Source organism: Sturnira hondurensis, unplaced genomic scaffold, assembly GCF_014824575.4.
Source record: "Sturnira hondurensis isolate 20B ecotype Veracruz unplaced genomic scaffold, ASM1482457v3 Scaffold0006413, whole genome shotgun sequence".
NCBI lineage: Eukaryota > Metazoa > Chordata > Mammalia > Chiroptera > Phyllostomidae > Sturnira > Sturnira hondurensis.
The window spans coordinates 29,235,662-29,257,751 of NW_028079044.1; the positions used below are offsets into that span (position 1 = coordinate 29,235,662).

The 22,090-nt window shown below is 35.1% G+C and overlaps 1 protein-coding gene across 25 annotated transcripts in view; it reads left to right on the forward strand.

Moving 5' to 3' along the window:
• The window catches only part of RIMS2 (regulating synaptic membrane exocytosis 2), a 464,240-nt gene that overhangs the window by 334,356 nt on the left and 107,794 nt on the right, over positions 1 to 22,090 (forward strand). For 7 of the 25 annotated variants that reach the window (XM_037048343.1, XM_037048346.1, XM_037048344.1 and 4 more), the window contains one exon: positions 17,242 to 17,414. The exons of 15 other annotated variants lie outside the window; for them this stretch is intronic. In XM_037048343.1, coding sequence (XP_036904238.1) covers positions 17,242 to 17,414 — 173 coding nt within the window. Of the gene's footprint in view, positions 1 to 17,241; positions 17,415 to 18,276; positions 18,505 to 22,090 lie in introns of all 25 variants that reach the window. 3 more of the 25 variants (XM_037048339.1, XM_037048340.1, XM_037048341.1) reach the window with 1 other exon arrangement.

Here is a 22,090-nt window from a genome sequence, read left to right on the forward strand (position 1 = left end):
AAATTAAATTACTAAAATTAGGTAATTATGTTATTGAGGTTGCCATTAAACATGCCTGGCCCTTGGAGAAATCATTAACAGGTATTTATGTTGGGATGGTATTTAAAAAGAAATGCTCCTTTATAGTGGTGACATAAACAGACCTGAAAACTGGAAAACTAAATTTATAAATTAAATTTAGTACAAATGAAATTTATACTATTAATTTAGTATAAATCAAATCTTGTACAAATTACTAAGATACATGAAAATACAGGTATTTATAGAAGTGGAGAAATGAAAGATGCTGTAATTTTACAGCGGTGATTGACATAAAATGTTAAGGAAAACAGCTTTGCCTAGGCAGAGCATTGAGTTGCAGGTGGCATGTAACACCTCCCAGGAACATTCCCACTGAGCTAGGCCCAGTGCCCACTGCAGGGAGAGCTGCTGCTGCGTCGGCTCTCACGCTGCCCAAGAGAACTTGCTATTCACGTAAAACGTACCTTTGTGTCAGTGTTAGATGGAATCATTTGATGAACACAACTGGAGAATTCTAACAGGAGCCATCTCAGTCATCTGGTGTCTAACCTGCAAGGTCCCCCAGGAATAGGTTAAGATGTCCCATAGAAGTAATGAAGCATCCTTTTCCTGGTATAGGCAGCCTACTGTTTCATGAACAGAAGTAGGATTCAGATTTTCAAAAAATTCTTGTTAGACTTAATCTGGCCAGATGTCCAGCAGAAAGGTTTCATTTAAAAGAAAAAAATTGAAATTAAAATGACCTACTCATAGTTTACATCCCAAACCAAATCAAGAAATGTTACCAGTCAATCTTATTGATGAAAATGCCGGAGAGAATTCTAGTGGCTGCACCTGGATTTCTTCAATGAAACACACCATTCCTTTAAACTTCAATTATACTTTGTAAAATGTTTCTACTCTAGTGCTCATTTCTACATAACCCTGCAACCAGATAGCTTCACGCTCTGTCGCAATATCTCAAGAGAAATTTTGTGAAATTGCTGATATGGGAGCATTGGGAGGGGAAAAAAGACTAGTTACATTACCCAGAAGCATTCTTACTGCCTACACAGCTCCGGGAAAGTGTGCTGATTCCTAGGTGCCGATGCCACCTCTGCACGGCCCACCTCTCCTCCACCATCGAGGGCACATTTTGACCAAGTATTGCACACTTCAGATAGTTTCCTGGCCCCAGACGGGGCCACACTACTGGACTGTCTGGCTGCTTTCCAAGCCAACCAGCCCCCAAGCCTTTAAGTAGTCACCTGCTGTGTATTTTTTTACATCACTCCAAGGTTGTTCCTTCACGAAGTGTATTTATGATAAGAAATAAAACTAGATTTTAAAATCTAGATAGTTAAACTATTAAGTAAGAGCAGCAATATATGATATAGCCCTAGGAGTGCAAGAGATGTTAGTGGTAATCTTTATCAAGGCCTGATTTAAAAATCTTTATTTAGTCCCACCTACACAGTCTATAAATGGCTGTATTCCCTAATTAAAAGTGAGTCATAGATTGAAATGAAGAAGAAACTAGATACAGTCATATTTTAAAATACTTTATATCCTATTTTCTCTCTTCTAAGGTTTTCCTTATGTTTATGAAGGTAGATTTCTCATTTATATTATACTAAAATTCACAAAACTAGAATTTAAAAGCAACTAAAATTTTTCCATATGTATTTATATAATTTCTTGATTTATCTTTGAGGTAAGTGAAGGAGGGGATAGTCAGTCCATCAAGGGAGAAGTGTAAGTTCTTGCTGCTGGGCCGCATTATGGAAGCCATAGCAGCAGCCGCATCCACAGCACAAGCTCTGAAGTCCAGATGACAATCATAGAGATAGAGGCAGTTTTGTTAATCAGGCTTCCATTTATTTTTAGTGATTGTGACTAAATTTAGACTACAGAATAGTATTGTAAGTGTGGACTCCAGAACAAAACTGCCTGTCTTCAAATCTTAACCTCTGTAACTATTTGTATGACCTTGGGCAGGTTAATTAACATATTCGTGCCTAGGTTTCTTATTCTATAGGATATGCCAATAATAGTACTTAGTTCCTAGGATTGTTTTCAAAATTAGATCTATTTATATACATGTGTGTGTGTTACTCTTAAGCAGAGTTTGGAATATAATAAGGAATAATTAAATAGCAGCTTTAATATGATAATGGTGATGGTGATGGGAAAGGAGAAAAACAGAAATTGTTACCAACAGGTAATGGTTCTTACCGAAGTTCTTGGGGGTTCAGGTCTATGTTTGTTTCCATCAACAATCTACTACATGTATGTGTGTGTGTGTGTGTGTGTGTGTGTGTATATATATTTATATATTTAAAGTAATATAAAAATAAGGGAAAGAGAAGAAAAGTATAAAAACTAACGATAATTTTAAAAGTTTAAAAATTTATTTGGGTTGTCTTACTTTTGTTAGTTTAGTCAAGTTTTTAATCTACCCCAAATTATTATTCTTATCATTTCTACTCTTAGCAACTGGTAGTATTTAAACTTTAATGAAAAATAGATAAAATTGTATTTACACATAATTTACCTGCACCTCACACACATGCTCACACACACACATGTCCTAATGCTCTGAGCCAAGGGAAAATTTCTTTTCTCCATATTTTAGCTGATAGAAGCAAACTATTCATTTCCTTTTTGTCTTATAAGTACAAATATACCTTGTTTTACATGCAATTTAGAAATTTTTTATTTTTATCTGTGATTACTCTTTGAATTTAAAAGTTTCTAACTTTAGGGGTTTTTTCCCCTTAACATTTTGTGTTAGTTTGTTTGGACTGCCATACAAAATACCACAGACTAAAACAACCGAAATTTATTTTCTCACAGTTTCAGAGGCTAGAGATCCAAAATCAAAGTGTTGGCTGGTTTGGTTTCTTTCCAGACCTTTCTCCTTGGCCTGCAGATGGCCACCTTCTGGCTGTGTCCTCATATGGCCATCCCTCAGTGCATGTCTGTGTCCAAATTTCCTCTTCTTTTTTAAAAAGAGTTTATTTATTTATCTTTAGAGGGGAAGGGAAGGAGAGAGAGAGAGAAATATCAATGCATGGTTCCCTCTCATGCATCCCCTGCTGGGAACCGGCCTGCAACCCAGGCATGTGCCCTGACTGGGAACCAAACCTCAGTCTCTTGGTTTAAAGGCCGGGCCTCAAGCCAGAGCTACACCAGCCAGGGCCAAATTTCCTCTTCTTATAAGGACACCAGTCATATTGGATTAAGGCACATGCACATGACCTAGTTTTACCTTAATTACCTCTTTAAAGTCTGCAAAATGGCTGTTTTTAGTAAATATGTTACTAAAAGTTGACAAAAGAAAGAATTTTAAAGTTGCATTCAGCCACCTGCTGCTAAAGGGCCAGTCAATGGACAATAGCATCTATGGCCGGAGGTAGCCATTTCTGCCTCTATATTGCCTGAGAACACACAGAAGAGACATTTGATTTTGCCTCCAGCAAAAAAGGAATGTGTGCATTCATCTTTGCTTTCATCAAGCATCCAGAGTTACTGGCTTGCTAACAACTAGAATACCCTACAGGGGACACATGGGGTGAAGTATATTGGTCACCAAGGGGAGCGAGATCTTGCTTTATAGAATCAGGGGGAGTATGGGAAATACGGAAGGAAGAAAATTTGATAATAGGGCAGAAGCATTCTTTCCAACTCAAATTTTATATAATCTAAAAGGACTAAGTATAGACTTATAAAAAGTACAAATATAAGAATATTCAAAGCATTGAGAATGTGAAAACTTAAAGACTTTCTGAACCTATGGCATTTATCACTGACTAAAATACATATATTCTGTCTTATATAGTGATTATTTACTTATTTCTTTTGTATTAAAGTTTGTAGTTCTCAAGAATGGCGACTATATTTTATATTTTTTATCTTTGTAGTCTCTCCAGTGGCAAGCATTTGCCCGAGCTACAATAAGCACTCAGTGGACTATTCTGGTGTGTGTGAATGAGTGGGGACATGGATGGCAGGAGGGCAGGGTGGGGCGGATGTTTGGAAGAGGTTTTAGAGCAGGTGAATGTTAAACATTTCGTACCGAGATAAGAACAAGATGTAAACTGTGGGGGAAAGCATGGGTGGGTTGTTGCATAAGAGTCAAAAGCAGATTTTTTAGTCAGCATGTGATTATTGGTTTCTGTCTGGAGTTAATCATAATAGAATACTGAGAAATAATTGGAAGACTTGGATTCCAATTTTGATTCTACCACTTAGGTGGTAAGACTTTATGTAAATTGCCCAAGAGTTCTTTACAGCCCAACTTCTTTCTGTGTACAAATTGAGGGAACCCTGTAATCTGTGAAGTACTACACCAACACATGGTACTTTGAAGGCTGCATTGAAAAAAATTACTGTTAACACTTGGATTTTAGGTAGCCACATCATTAATTAAGAAAATCCTTTAATCTCGTAGTTTAGGCTTTAAAATTAGGTTTGAACTAGATTTTCTTTGTTTCATTTCCTTCATCTAATACTGTTTTTTTATTCATTGATTCAGAAGTGTCTGATCAGTGTCAGACTCCCAACTGTGGATGTATTCTCACAAATGGTTGAATCTGTATGTTTTAAAGTTAACTTATGGCATGATAATTATGATTTAGAGAATAAGTTTGTATTAATAATATTTTTGCCTATTGCTTTCATGAAACAATTGATAGATAAGTTTGAATCAACATAAGTCAAAACCTTTAGTCAGTTAGCCCAATTATTTAACTAGGACAACGTGGAGCCATCTATATCAATAATTTCTATTTAATTTGGCTAATTGTAATTTGAACATATCCACACTTTCATTATGCAATAGCTTTGTTCATGAGCACAAAAATTTGTTATGGTTTTTCTGCAATTAGAAAGATTACAGATCGTATCTATTAGTAAAATAAATTTACTAATGTTTTCCTAAACATGAAATTTTTATAATTCCCATTTCATCAGTTTTGGAGATTGGAAAATAATACTTCAGTCTGGAAATAATATAGCTAACCTTGAAATCGATCTCATGAAAAAAGGAACTTTTGGTTGGTGATAACTTCAGGAGGTAGAAATATTGTTGTAAAAGGGTATGGAACTTGGCCTGGCACACGAGAGCGCCCAGTAATGGTAGTCATTTTTATTATTTGTTATAACATATGAGATGGGGTAATAAAAAAAACCAACAGTGGAATTCCATTCTGATGGGCGAACCAAAACTCACCAGTTCAATACAACATCCTGAGTGACAAAGTAAATGGCTATGATTTTATTATTGGCCTTTTCAGGTCATTTTCATGACAAAGAATATGCACAGCAAGGCTAACAGTCTTCAGGGGCCAGTAATGTAAGAACATGTTAAACTACTTTCATGAATTAAACTACTTCTTAGTTTAATCTCATTTCCATTTATCCCTACCCTAAAACAAAGTAAATAAAAGATTACCTGAATTTTAAATTGAATGTAAAAGGGTTAGTTCAATAGGGCATGATGCACCTTATTATCCAAGTTACTTTATATAATGCTATATTTTTATCATTTTAAAGTTTTACTTGTTTAAAATCTATCCAACTTATTTTCATGGTGTTTTTATCTTCTCATTATATGTGTCATTTTAGATAGAATTTTTGAAATTTCAGAAAGGAAATAAAATCTTTACTTTAAAGTATATATTTAAAGAAAAAACAACATGTGAATATATTTAAAAATATTTTGTTTATTTGTTTTTAGAGAGGGTGAAGGAGGAAGAAAGGGAGAAAAACATCAATGTGTGGTTGCCTCTTGCACATACCCCCCTCACTGGGGACCTGCCTGCAACCCAGGCATGTGTCCTGACAAGGAATTGAACCAGCGACCCTTTGGTTTGCAGGCTGGCACTCAATCTACTGAGCCACACCAGCTAGGGCAATATGTGAATATTTTTAAAGAAATTACTTAGGTTCTGAACATGCTTGCCTAGTAGCCCTTAAAAAGTGAAATTATAACTCATAAAAATTCTTTAAATGAAAAGATACAGACTTTTATATTAACGATTTGTATAAGTTTAGTCAATTCACTTATCTGACTCCAAGTTTTCTCATCTATAAAATGAGGAAGCCAATAAAGATGTCACTTTCACCTGTAAAATATTGTGATTTTTTTAAAGACTCAGTGATGAGCAAATAACTAAAGGTAGGCTTTAGCATCAAATAACAATCTTCAACTTTTTTTTCAAGGGTGGTTACAGAGTCCTCTTTTGTATATCTGAACACAGTTTGTACCCTCAGGGGGCAGTTAGTAATTTTCTTTTTGCTACAACTCAGAACCACATACCTGGGTGTCTCTGAAGCTGATCAGCTATTAATTCTGAATTCTGGTTCTGCAACATTAAAAGAAAAAAAATGCCAGAGAAACTATCAAGTGAATAACAGCACAACAAAGGACTGAGTGACTAAGGAAGTAATAAAGGAAGGGAGGTAGAAATGGAGAAAAGAAGGGAGAGAAGGTGAGAAGAAAGGAAGGAGGGAGGGATAATCCTTCCAGTCTAGGAATTCATTATCAAATGAGGAAGACACATGCATAAGCAGTGCTCATACAAAATAGCCTGTGTTAATGATGTAATGAAAGTAAACGCTGCAAAGGAAGAGTAAGAAGGGAAGTATTCTTTTTGCTTGGAGAAATCTGTGAATACATTGTAGAATAATGCATGAGGCAAAGGACAGGTCAGGCAGAGGGGAGGGAGATCTTAAGCAAAGTTACAGAAGCACATGAGCACAAGCCATGTCTAAGGAACGGCTAGCTAGTGGTTCTTTAGAATGGAAATGTAGAACAAACAGATACTTATTAGGAGATGACAATGGGAAATTGGCTGGGACAAGATTTCGGAGGGCTTTAAATCTCTCAGTTAAAAATCTAGAATGTTCCTTTTTACACTCCTGGGCCTTAAAGAATAAGTCACCAGTATGACTAAATTTGTGCTTTTAGAAGATAACTTTAATGGTGTACTTAAAATGCATTTGAAAAGGAGATTGAAGACCAGGAATCCCATTTAGAGGCTATTGCTGTGGTCCAAACAAGACCTAATTGTATCCCTTGCCATGTTTTGACCGCTGGCTCCCTCCCAAATGGTCTTAATGCAAACCCAGTTGATGCTGCTCTCTGTTCTCCCACAAGGAATGCGAGTAGTGGGCCTTGTCCCGATGACTGCCCTGTCCTAAATGTGATGGGTCATTGTAACTCTCAGGCCCTTTCCAGTTTTTCAACACTGGTAATAGAGTTCCTTGAGTCACTCTATTATTTTCTAAGGCATTAATATTAGAAAGGGAGCCCCACTTTATATTCCCAATCCATTAATTTTTGTTGTGTGTCTACCTGCTTCAGATTCCCAGAACCTGGAGTCTACTTTTGGAATGCTAGGTTGTCACTCAATATCTGTAATATCTCTACCCTATATTCTAATAAAAGATGTAAATATTCTCTAAAATACAAAACCATATGATAAGCCACATAGTATTTAGGGGTATTTATAAAAGACCAAGTATCAGGAATTCTTATGTGTAAGGAGAGTTTCTTTATGGTATTTCTTAATTCTAGGTAGATTTTACAGGTTTCTAATCTACAGGCTTGGGAAAGATTTTAGACATAATAAGGGTATAAGTGTTTTAACAATGACTTCTCTCTTTTGGAAAAATAAAGGGCTCATTGGTTCGGACGATCAGGAGACAGTCTGTTCTGCTCTTCCTGAGCTTGGATGTGAGTGAAATGTTATATATGTCAGGATGAAATACTAATTAGTACAAAGGGTCTGAGAAGAACCAACTTTGAGAACACTTGTTGACTAGGCAGAGATTTCAGGAGTAATTAAGGGCATAAAAATGAATCTAACACCCAAAACCAATATAAAATAATAGTGAAAGTAAACTGTAATTTAGAATTAAAAATTAAATAAATTTTTAAAAATGAATCTAATACTAAAGCTGTTGAAAAAGAAAAAAATTGCCCTGGCTAGTGTAGCTCAGTGGATTGAGCACGGGCCTGCAAACTACATGATCATGGTTCTATTCCCAGTCAGGACACATGCCTGGGTTGCAGGCCAGTTCCCGGCAGGGGACTCACCATAGGCAACCATACATTGCTATTTCTCTCCTTCTCTTCTCTCCTTACCTTCCCCTCTAAAGATAAATAATAAAATCTTTAAAAAAAAAAGAAAGAAAGAAAGAAAAAGAAAAAAATTATTCAAGTTATATGGATATAACTAAACTAAATTAATTAATGTCTAAGTATTAATACATATTATCTGTAGATTTAAAGATAACAGTTGTCTTAGATATTGGTACAAAATGATATAGAAAATATTTGAAAGTTGTTTATAAACTATAAAAATTATTGAACTCTTAATAATTATTAATGTTATGGTCATGGATTATTACATTCCTTGGTTTAACTTTTCTTGATGCCAACTATAAATATAATTATAAAACCTAATGTAGGTTAACAGTTTTAAGAATTAAAAAATCCCAAGTTAGGTTTGGTATTATTTCACCTTAAGTAAATCAGCCAATCTGGTATCAAAAAACAATGACTTATTCTTTAAATGAAATAAGGAATTAGGAACTTACAAACTTTTCATTGCTTTTTTTAAGTCAAGATAAAATGTTTGAGATTGTAGCTGAATGATGGGGAAAATTGAGTATCACAATCTGGAGCTTCTCTCGTTTTATCATGGACTATGCCTAATTGTTATCATGATAAATATTTACTATGTCTCAAGACCTATGATCTCATTTAAAACTTACACTAGGGCTCGGAGAAGAGACTCGACCAAGAGTACATAGCTACCCATACCTGGGAGAGCAGTTACACATTTATGTCTCTCAAGTCTCTGTTCCATGGTCATTATGATGTACTGCCTCTCATCATTAAAATTAGATGTCTGTATTGTGGTTTCCAACAATATTACTGGTTGAAGAATGTTCCTTTATACCACGAGGACAGAAAATATTTTTCTTACACAGAACAGAATGAAGGTTTACATTCAGATATTCATAACAAAAAACCCTACAAAATTATCTGAATAAATAAAGATTCTATTTTCACAAACAAGGGGTATAAACAGAAGCCTTGGCTGGTACTGCTCCCTGTTTTTAGAGCGTGTATTCCTGTTCCCTGTTGTTAGAGTAAGACTTGCATCCCCATTGTCACAGGATGACTCCTGCAGCCCTGCAGCCCTGCAGCCCTGCAGCCCTTTGGTGTCGATTCCAACGCCAAAGAAAAGCCGTGAGGGAAAGGCGAATGGCCGGCTGTACCAGATGAGTCAGCCCTCTGTACTCAGAAAAGTAATTGCTCTCTCCAAGCCCCTCCCCCCAGGCATCTGCTTATATCTCAGAGGCCAGACTCAAGACAAATGATCACTCTAGTTACACAAGAGATCCTGGAGTGGTTTGGTTTTGTTATTGTTGTTTGTTAACACCAAAATAAATCTAGATTTTTTTCTTTGTAAAGAGCAAACAGAGAGAAAGCATTCAGGAGCAACTGTGACAAATAAGTTAAGTGTAACAGACTCTGATTACCAGCGTGAAAGACCAAGAACCCATTCAACAGTCCCAGATAGCTAAAAATTAAGATATTTGTTTCTATAAAATAAGTGTGTGATATTTCTGAGCTAAATAGAGTGTAGAATATTGGAGGGGAAGTCAAAGGTAACTCACAGATTTTCTAGGTTTTAGTTGGATATCAAGGCTCTTAAATAATGCGGGAACATAGGCAATATAAAAACAGCTAGCCTGTGGTAGAAGAGAATAGATTTTGTTTTGGCCATTTTACATTTGATGTACCTGCAAAATAACATATGGGAGATGTCCTGTTAGAATCTGTAAATACAGGTCTGCAGCTTGGGAGAAGGTGAGGACAAAGACAAGGATTTATTTATCATCACATGGTAGATAAAATGGATAGATGATGGATTAGATCACCCTGGGGGAATTCGTATAGTGAAAAGAAAAGAGAACTAAAGATTGAAATCTTTGGAAAATATAATTTAAAATCAAGTTAGAGGAAGCGAAGCCAGCTAAGGAGATTAAGAGTGGTAGTCCAGGACAGAGGAGAAACGTGAATGACAGTATCTGAGAAGCCATCGTGGAAACGTTTTGGGAAGAGAGAGGACTTCAGCAACATTAGATGTACTGGCAAAATCAAGAAAGAAGAAAACTAAAAAGACACTACTGTCTAGTAATTTAGGGTATTATTGGTTTTTTTGTTTGTTTTTGAGAACAGTTGCAGTAAATAATAGAATAGACTAAGCAAAAACTTATGGGTTCTGATGAGGAAAGTGGTAAGTGCATTTGTTAAAGGCAAAAATGTGAGCTAGATCTCTAAGCCTCGATTTCATTGCAAAACTCACATTTCCATCTCTGAAAATTCTGACAAATCAATGGAAATAAATAAAGGATGACATTTCTCAAGGAGCAGCTTATTAATAGTAGGCATAGAGTTCCCACTGAGCTCTTTCCTTTGGGAAAGTCATAATTGATTACTAGTAAGAATTCTTCCTCTACAAATTCTCCAGGAAAAATAATTAACCTTATAAGTTTCCTTCAGACCAAGAGACAAAACTGTTGGCCTCTAGGGCTAATGTCCACCCTTTCTGCAATTGTGGGTTTTTACCTTAAGCTGTTCTTGCTGGCTCACCTTTCACACGATTTTGCTGGGTGACTAATTTACAGATCTGATATGTTACTGTCTTTTACTCATTGTGTCCTAAGGAGTCTCAGTGAGTCCTACAAACACTGCATGTATTCCTAAACCCCTCACCTGGTGGCGAGCATCAGCTCTGTTCAGTGACCACTTGGTAACTTGAAATCAGCCATGATGGAGTATTTATTCCTCAGAAATCAGCAAACTATAAATCCAAACTTTTCCCCCTTGGATAGCTGGTTGTTCAACGTATACTAGTGCACCACTGACTATACCCTCCATGGAGAATGAAAGAATTAGATGACTAAACCCTATTCAGCTACCATCACAGTGATTTATGCTCTTATTTGATACTTAATACTGGAGATAATACTCCAGGATATAGCCCAAATAAAATAAGCATTCTGTTCATTTTTGCTGAGTTTCTACTGCATGCCAGACACTGATCTAGATAATGGGAATATAAAATAAATAAGACAACAGTTACCCTCGGGGAGTTTATAATCTAGCAGGATGGATGGATAGCAGATGGATGGATGGATGGATGGATAGATAGATAGACAAACTGGAGGCAGATATATGATAAAACTATAAGAAAGACATGAATAAATTAGTTTAGGAACACTCAAGGTAGTGATTAATTCTCCTTAAAGGAATTAAGAAAGATTTTTCTAGCTGGGATTTCATTTGAAGAGTGTTGTTTATAAGGCTAAACCTTAAGTTAGCCCTCGATATTCTGTGGCTCTTCCTGTCTTCTCTCTCCCAAGCAGAGATCTTTTCCCACAATACCCTCTGTAGGAGACCTATCTAAACAAAATCATCTCTGGCCAACAGAGTTTTGCACAGTGCAGCATTCAGATCAGACACTGATACGAGCTTTAGCTGAGACAGAGAAGAAAATCATCTGGAAGTAACTCATCAGAGAGAGTACGTACAATTGTGGGGCTGTCAACAGACAACAGCTCTTCTCTTGAGTTATGATATGCAATAAAAGTAGGGTGTCAGAAAGAGGAGAACATCTCATCCACGTGATTTCTTTAACTGACCGCAGCACCAAGACTCTCTCGGCTCTGTTGGTACTTCCTCTGTGTACCGCCCCCACACTGAGTCTAAGCCCTGCCCAGAACTTCAGCCTCTCCTTCATCTTCCAAAGATTATGTTTGCCCTAATTTTCCCCTTCTTTTGATCTGTTCATTGTGTTTTCTCTCTGAATGTTATGAATAACCCTACAAGTCTTCTCAGTGGTATGAAACTTGTTTTTCTTCAAACCTGGACTTTCTTACTGTCCAGTATTTTGCAATAATCAATTCTTGAACTAGAGCTTTAGACAGCAAACTACAGTGTTCTGGTGAGAACATATAAAACTGAAGACTAGAAGTGCTTCAGGGAGCTCTTATAATTCCACCCACATGTTTTGTCTGAGCAAGTTCAAACAACCTGAGATGCTGTAGAGAAACCACTAGGTAATAACCTCATTAAAAACTTTAAAGGAGTATACTGGAGAAAATAAAAATTTTATTTTAGAAATTTGAATATACTTTTTTCTCAGGAATATTATTCTAAAGTTTTAATTAAAACTTTCAGTAGAGCTTTGCAGATAAGCTGTTACTTTCCACTAATGTTAGGTAAATAGGAGGACATTAACTTTTCCCAGCCACTTAGAAACTCCTTAGAGTCTGGAACATCCTGAAGAAGAATAATTTCCAGTAAATTTTTCTAGTTCACGATCTGCTTAATAGTAATGTTCAAAACATCAAAATGTTTTCGGGAAAAGCTTCCTCACTCTCTTACAAGATTTTAATGACCTCCAATCAAAGCACAAATTTTCAGCTGGGATCATGTAATCCTATGCGATAAATATTTCTTTTTTTCCATTAAAGAGACCTATAAACATATCGTTCATTGTTCATCTGTCAGCGGTAAACTAATACATGCTAATTCTTTAAAACACTGTTTATTGTGCAGTGCCAAGACTACACTATTTCTTAAATAAATAACTCACATTTATGACCCATTACCTTGGAATAATAGTAATTTAGCTGCTTCTATCCTACTTTTTGTTTATTATATTTTAGGACAAGCAAAAAACACATTTAAGAAAAGCAAAAAAAGAACCATTTTAAAAGTAAACTTCAGGGTTAGGTCATTTATTACTTTGATTTCTGGGCTTTTTAAGAATTGTATATATGAAAGTGTTATATTCTAAATGTATTTAAAATAAGTTCTAAAGTTTTATTTATAAAAATATTTTTGTTGTTTCTCACTTTCCATATATCTCATTCTGTTGCTCATGTGTCTATTTGTAATGGAAACCTGAGCTGTATTCCAAAGGTAAACACGCTTCGTTCCATAGCAGTGCCCAGAGAAATGCCCCTGATGTGAGCCTGGAAGAGGTTGCAGAGTCTTCATCAGACTGCAGAGTGTGAAGCTAGTTTGCACTTTTTCTTCTTTATGAATTTTTCACTCTGTCTTTCTTTGATGACCTACTGTTTAGGCACTGCTGTGTGCTAAGCACACTTTTAGGTATTTTGAGTCATTTCTCTCTCTCCTCACACTAATCCTTAATGTGGGATTTATCCTTACCTTACTGGTTCAAAGGCTAAACCTGAGTTTCAATTAAATTAAATCTCTGACTTTCAGGTGGTAAGAGAGCTTTTACCACCTAAAGATAAGGAAGATGTTCTCCTGAACTTTAGGAGCTTTTATTCCCATGGGGAGTTAGAAAATTAAACATTAACACACTTACATGCATATACACACACACACACCTCTATAACAAGAGGTATTGTGTGATAAATTATATAAAAGTCATTAAACTATAGTATATGGAATCTTTCCTTAAATTTTACATATCCAACATTTTAGCTCAGCAAACTAGATTATATGAGAGGTCTTAGCCAAAGATATGTGCAGTGTACACCATGTGTGTTTTAGAAAATTCCTAAGGCTTAGACTAGCTTCTGTGCACTTGTGAACTGTGGCAGCAGGATCAAAAGTCACATAAAAAGACAAAGGCTAGAGAATGCAAAGTTGGATCCTAACTACTGAGATTCAGAAGTCAAGCAAGTAGTTAGGATTCAGAACAAATGGGTTGGGAACTAATCCGAGAGAATTGGGATACAGAGGTACCAGGTGGCCTTGCATATCAGGATAAAATAACAGAAAGAAAAATGTAAAATAAAGCATCTCTGTCAGCCAAGGAGTGTCATTTATGTCTTGCTGAGGTAAAGCTCTTCCTCACCCCACAGTCGGGAATGAGTAATTCCCTATGAAGGGATGGGAGGCGAATGCACCTGGCCCGATGGGTGGTGAGGCCAAGGATGCACTGGGGGTTATTGGAAAAGTTTGATTTAATATTTAAAATTTGCTTTTTATACAAATACTCTCTGAGGCAAATCTTTTGGATTTATGTAGGAATGTTTATATTTTAATTGTAGCTTAGCAATCTTAAAGTAATACATTTGTTTTGGGGTATTTTTACCCAATACTTCTTTTTTTAAAGACATTCCTAGAAATGATACTAAGCCAGTATTTAGCTACTATATCATCATCATCATCATCATCATCGTCATTTGTCATTTATAAAATACTTGTGTGTTAGCTATTTTTCTAAGTGCTTTGCATACATTGTCTTATTTAATTCTTGCACCAAGCCTAGAAGATGGGTACGATTGTTATCCACTTTATAACAGATAAGAAACTGGAATCATAGAAACAATTATCCGGAGATCATACACCTGGTAATTAGCCCATGTGGCCAGGATGCAGAGCACTGATGAAGTCTCACTCTAGAGCACGTGCTCATGTGATTATAATATTTCCCTTACTACCTCCTAGAGTTAAAATTTAGGGTTTTTTATTTGAATTTAGATAATATAATAATCTCATGAACAAAAAGCAAAGAAAAAGATACAATACCAAAATTGTGCAAAGAAAAAAATGTAATACCAACACTGCTTATCTATTCACTGTTAAATTATTTTGTTATGTCAGACTGATTTTCTTTTTTACTATATATAATAAGAATGAGAAAGGTAAAGTCCCCCAAATACAGTACAGTATCTGTTGAACAGTTTAATAGTTTTGAAAATTTTTTTGGAACATTTACTTTTCATGTAAATGAAATGTTCAAAAAATATGTAAATAAAAAGGAAGACTTCCATTTATGTCTTAACTTGAGATCAAGTTTACTGTTAATACATCTAATGAAAACACATATAGATGGTGTGTGTGTCCGTAGTAACACGGAGAGTGTTGACCCACCCATTGGAATACTGTCAGACAATGGCTGGCAATGGCTGAGGACATTTTCAGTCAAAGTGTAAATTTTTCAAATATTTAAAACTTTTTTTTTAGTTTGAAAAAGAATGTCATTGACTAAATGTTCTCCAAATGAATCCATTGTAAGTAAATAATCTTCCTTTTAAAATAAAACACGGGCCCTGGCTGGTGTAGCTCAGTGGATTGAGCATGGCCCTGTGAACCAGACAATCGTAGTTCGATTCCCAATCAGGGCATATGCCTGGGTTGCAGGCCAGTTCCCCCCAGGGCCTAGTTCCCAGCAGCGGATGCATGAGAAGCAACCATACATTGATGTTTCTCTTCCTCTCTCCTTCTCTTCCACTCTAAAGATAAATAAATTACATTAAAAAATAAAATAAAACATGGGAGGTACAGTTACATAGATAGTTCCTGGGGGTGGGGGAAAGCAGCATTTTTTTGAAAAGTTTAATTATATTTTTTGTATTAATTGGGAATTTATTCAACAAAATGAACAGTTAAAGTGGGCTAAGATAGGCCAATTATTACCTAATTTGAATGTATGTTTATAAATTAAGAATTTGATTATTAAAATTTTATGAATCCTTACAAATAATCCCTTCTCTTACATTTAAAGAAAAGCATCAGTTGTTAATTCAAAAATATATAACTAGATACCAGAAGATTGCAGTGAAAAAGAAACAGGTTGTTCAAATCTGATGTAATGAAAGGCCCTACGATTCATTTGATCTTAGCCAAAATGTTTGTATCTGACACTTGCAGTGAATTGCTGTTCATGTAGACCTGTTTGTTAGGTAATGATTCTTATGTCAGAGTAAATGGTTTCTGTAAGATAACAATGTTCTAAGCTTTGTGAAATCAACCACTATCTATGATTATAGAAATCTCTGTTACAAAATTGACAGATAAGGAAGGATATTTCAGTATTATGTTTGAAGTGTACATAATTAAAGAAAAATCTATTAGCAGATACTCTTTAACCCAGTAATAGCTATCAGGAACATAGTAACACTGGCTGAATGTTTTTACATTATATCTGATGCTAGGCATGTATTACATTCAACCCTTGAACAACACTGGTTTGAAGTATGCAGGGTCCATTTATACATGTTTTGTTTTGTTTCTGTAAGTACAGAAAATCTATTTTCTCTTATTGTTTGCTTAACAATTTATTTTTTCTAGCTTTATTGTAAGAATACACATATATAGTACATTTAACATACAAAGTATGTGTTAATAGACTGTTAACGTACTCAATATGGCTTCCAGTAGACCATAGGCTATTAGTAGTTAAGTTTTAAAGGAATTGAAAGTTATATGATGATTTTCAACTGCTTCCAGGGTGAGGGGTGGGGATAGTCAAGTCTTCTAACCTCCATGTTGTTCAAGGGTCAACTGTACTTCTAATTTTGAAAACAACCCTGCAAAAAAGATACTATTCCTATTATTTTATAAACAGGATTTTAAAGGTTAAATAATTTGCTTAATTTTACTCAGCTAGTAGGAAGTTTTCTTACTCCAGGTTTTCCAGACTCCATAGTCTGTTATGTTTTTCATCCCAATGTAATTAACATAAAGCATTGATGATGGTTTTCGATTTACCAGAAAATTTGAACATCCAGAACACCCTACACCCTGGCTGTCCCAGATAACGGCCTAATCATTTCAATTCCAGGAAATTTGAATTGAATAAATAATAATGACATTTTCTAGTATTTCTAGGATTCATCAAAATTCCAGCAATCATTCAAAAGTTAAACTTTATCTTTCCTCTTGGCTTTTCTAAAAAAAGTTAGTGTTTTATGATTAGATTTTACATTATCTCTAGGTTTTCAGCGAAGCATAATGGATGAAAGAGGAAGTTGATGGTTACCAAAATTGGTTTTTATAAGTTACAATGGCAAGTTTACTATAACTCTTTTTTTCAAATTTTATTCAGAAACAAAAATATGCTACCTCCTAACATTAAGCCAAATGTTTATTTCCCAGATTTTACCTAAATGTTCTTCCCTGAGGCCACTGCTGTTGTGAAACTATTTTAATGGCCTTCAATGGGGTGTGGTGAAAATGCTCTAATTGCCTTTGCTAAAAAAGAAAGGTTTTATATAAATTGAATTTTTCTTTTAGGATAATTGCCATTCACTTTTGTTTTATATGCAACTGAGTGGGGTTTCGCAGTATCCCCTGTGGACAATAAAGTACTGAAATAGGAGAAGCTAATAATTGCTTTGTGTGGTAATACTGACAACTTCTGCGTATTTGTCAATCTGTGTTAACAGTATCGATCAGGATGGGATCCTCATAGAGGGGCAGATAACATTTCCACTAAATCTTCGGACAGTGATGTAAGCGATATATCTGCGGTTTCAAGGACTAGTAGTGCTTCTCGTTTCAGCAGCACAAGCTACATGTCTGTCCAATCAGAGCGGCCGAGAGCAAACAAGAAAATCAGGTGAGTGAGGGGACTTGTGCAGGACACTCTTCTAGGTACGTGTTAGGGGCTCTTTCTTTGTTGTTGGAGAAACGTAATGTTCTCTATTTCTAAAGGTCAATGTTTGTCATCAAGCCAATAAGAACTGTAGATATTTTTAGTTTTGTTTTGGTCTACCTTTCAAACATCTTGCACAGGCGAATTTTATAGAACTTACAGTTTTCTTACTAGAGTGTTTGAATTGATATCATTAGTTATTTTCTAATGTCTTCTTAAAAAAGTAATTGTTATACATTCATTGAGGTTAAAGTGACGGTTCTGTGAAGACTTGATTGAATTTTGTAATGTTCTAAGAAATATGAAAAATAATATTTGGAGGGGTTATTTTCCTAGCTGAATATATTTCAGTGATTCAGAAAACCTAAGAGTATTACTTTTTTAGTAGGTTGCTCCTTATCCTCCCAAAACTCTTGTAAATACATGGGAAAAAGTCCTCAGCTCCTCAATATTTATAAATCTTAAATATATGCCTGTATAATTTGTCTTTATCACCAGACCTATAGATTTTATGGGCACCTGAGATAAATTATTTTTTTACTTGTATGTATCAAAAAAAAATCTATTAAGAGACCATAACTTTTTTCTGTGCAACCCTATAATGGGAAAATGTGATTTAAAAACAATTAAGATGAAGTATTGCTTACACAAGTGCTTCTCTGGTATACTGGGGGAAAAAAGTTTCATCATCTGAAATTTGTAATTTTTATTTATGTTTTAGTAGTTTTTATTTGCTTTCTGATTAAGTTTGTATGCATATTTTTTCTTACTTTTTCTTCTTTGTGTTTATTTGCATGCTTTCCTTCGATTTCTGTTGCTTTCCAAGGCCAAAGGGAGTAGCGGAGGGAGGGAAAGAAGGGGATAAGCACGAAGAGGTAGTTCTTGATGAGGAAGAGGTAAGACAAGGAAGAACTGATGGGAATGAGAAAGGGAAAGAGGTTACAAAAACGTCCAATGAGGAAAAACCACAGGATAAACCTGATGAGCAAGGGAAAGACAAAGGACAGTGGAGCAAAGAGGATTTGCAGAGGCGATTCTCACAAAATGGTGACAGGTAAAACATGCTCGTTTTTGTAGACATTCCCCAGTAGTAACGTAGTCTTTTTTCCTATCCCTGAAAACTGTTTTGTCTCTTACATTTGGCTCATTTCTTGTGCTTTCTGTATTTATATTCTAATACAACTAATGAATGTGTTGGCAAATTATCATCAAGTAGATTGATTTACTAAACAGTCTTTCATTTGTATCAGCTAGTTCTGAGAGTCTGAATTACGGTTTTCAAGTTATTTAGGGTTAGCCTAACTAAACTTAAATTTCCCTTTAGTTTTTTTATCATTAATTACATCTATCTTCCCTGTTTGTATAGTCAAAACCTTTGAAATGAAGATCTGAAAGGGCTGAAAAAATTAGCTTGCTTTATAAGAAATATTACACACTGGAAATGAATTTTTTAAATGAGTGGCAAATAACAACAAGTAAATTTTATTCAGTCTGTAGCTCTCTTGCCTCTCAGTTTTCTGGTGGGATCTGGTCCAGTTTTGACTCCTAAGGAAGATGTGGATTCCCCAGGGTTCATTAGAGGCAGACATAGTGGGTTAGGCCCCTCTCAGAATTCCTTCAGCTAGAAAAACCACCAAAGAAGAGAATTTGAACAGGGGATAAAGGCAAGGAAAAAAAAACAGAAACGGCAAGGTATAAAGCATCTATGCTTTGTTTTTCATAATGCAAAGGACTAAAGATGCAGCTGTCTGTATAGGGCTCTACTGAAGGTCAAATCAGCACGAATACAGAAAGACTTCAGCCTTGAGCCTGAGGGCGTGGGTTTCTCTAATTACATTTATCTGAGACTGAGGATTGCAAATCCTGCACATGTTGGAGGAATTGGGGTTTCTATTCAGTCCACAATTTGATTTTGTCTTAGTACAAGTTGGCTTGATAAGCACACCCTATTATAAGCCAAATTCTGCATTAATATGTCTTAACCCAGTATCAGTTTGTACTTTATTCTCATTAATGAGAAAGATAATTGGGACAGATGTTTACCCCTTAAGTATGCTATTCAGTGGTTTAGTCTATGATACTTAAAATTTGTCTCAGATTGGTATGTTTAACTATATCACTGCTCTGTGAAAGTTTCTGTATAACAGACATTAAACCTAATAATGAGTATTAAGGTAGGCATATTTTGTGATTGGAGTCTAAATTATTAATTTTGGTCTATCTTTGTTTTTTATTCTTTTTTAAATATTTTATTTATTTATTTTTAGAGAGAGGGAGAGGGAATGAGAAAGAGAGGGAGAGAAACATCAATGCGTGGTAGCCAATGGCCTGCAACCCAGGCATGTGCCCCAACTGGGAATCGAACTGGCAACCCCTTGGTTCCCAGGCCCATGCTCAGTCCACTGAGCTACACCAGCCAGGGCTCTCTTTATTTTTTATTTAACTTTTGATAATTGCATTAGTTTATTTAGTAAAATCCATTTTACTGAGTTGCAGGGCATAGGATCATTTTGCCATTAATTCACAGGAAAAAGCTTTCTAATTTATCCTTGGAAAAAGATACAGTTTTCTTTTGTCTATACTGTATAAATGAGAACACGAGTCCACTGATGTTTGCCTAGAGCCGAAAGCCTATACAGGCATACCTGGCTTGGATAGAGGTTTAGAGAAAGTTATGACCTAAATTTCTAATTTCTAAAAAATTTTTACCCAAGGACATTTTTTCATTGCTTTTAGAGAGACGGAGAGGGGGAGGGGAGAGAGAGAGAAACATCGTTTGGTTGCCTTCTCCTAGCACTCTAGCCATGGATCAAACCCACAACCTGGGTATGTGCTTGATTGGGAATTGAACCCACAACCTTTCTGTCTAAGGGATGCCGCTCCAACCGAGTCACACCAGCCAGGGCCTAAGTTTCCAATTTTTAATATTACTTTCTTCATCGCATTCTTCAGGTAGGGAGGATATTATTTTACAGGGAAAAGGAAAAGATGCTATATTTCTAACAATTTGAGTTATTAAGGCATTGTATTCAGTTTGAGTAGATGTAGCATATTTCTGGAACTGTAAACTGAAGGGGCTCGAGCTGATCTCTCCAGGGAACATATATTCCATAAGATGGCAAGAGTTTCAACTGCAATTTTGCTAAGAAAATGGTGCTGTGCAAATAGGATCTTGAATTTGCTTTCATTTCTTAGAATAAAACTAACAATCTGTATTCTGAGAGAAAATATGTCTGAGTACTCCCAGTGTCATTTTGTTTTGGTAGTTGTTAAAAATAATTATGCAATTGCTTATAATTGTACATAAGTTGCTAAAAACAACTTATGTGCTTAGACAACATTATTGGAAACAATCATCTTCTATAATACACCATGTACATTTTTATGCCTTTTGCTTGTAATCCAAGTTTTTGTAAACAAAGAAGTTTTCTGACTTCAAAGTTTAATTATTTATTGTACTGTTACTACTTAAAGTTAACATAGTGACTACAATGAACAAAATTTATTATAGTTGCTATTTTCATTATAGTGTTCGGATCTCATTGCATGATACAGAATTATGTTTTCTGTGTTCTGTTAAGTCAAATTAACATACCATACATCTTCTGAATTTACGAGTAGAAAATGCATAGCAAAATGTAGACTCAAAAAAGTTCATTAATTATTTGAATATATTTGTCCTCAGTTGATAATAATATATTCATACTTAGCTATTTATATTTATACCTAGGTCTAGTAAAACACCCCTATGTCATTAGTGATGATATGAACTCTAGAAAATCTGGATTTATATTTGCCATTTTAAATATTTTTCTCACTCTGTGTAATCTTAGATGTAAAACTTTAAATTTTACCTCTATTTACATTTGCTGATTATATGCCAAATACATGTTGTAAGCTGGCCTAGGGGGAAGAAAGAAGTAATGAGGTAAGAAGAAATTATTCATTCAACTATTTATTTAGAAAATTTCTCAGATGGTGTACTTAAAATTGAAAATGGAAATGAAATTAAGTATTTTCATACTTTTAAGCCTGAGAGTGAAGCAGTTGCTTAACCTTGGGTAAATGGGTGTTTAAGGGTAGCAGCATATCCATGTCATCAGGATACCTAAACAAATTCGTAAGAAGTTGTGACAAAAAAATTTGTCAACAAAAGGGGAGAAATTAAATTTGCAATGGCAGGTAGACAAAACAAATACTGAAAATAGGGCATTGTCAAAATCAACAATGTTGGTAGCTTTGTCATCCAATTAGACTCTTAACTCATTCTTCCAGAATCTTTACTGGAGACATAAGACAAAAGAAAAAAAATCAAGAAACTCATTTTCTATAAATTTTCAGTTCTAAGGCATTTTTAATAAATGCTATGGAATTATAATTCGTCTTTTGGAAGGGATTGTCCTTGAGATGGAAAATTTTCGAAGGAAAAAGAAAGCATCAGTTTAGATTTTCATGAATAGCTGTTTTTAAGAGATTAAGCCATCTAAATTATCAAGCAAAAATTCTCTTCTTTAGAAGAGCAATCAGAATCATTGTTCATGAAATATTTATTGCTGTTATATTATTTTTAGAAAATAACACATTCATGGCTATGTAACAGAACTTCGTGTGTATGACATTTGTCTGCCTATGTTATACCT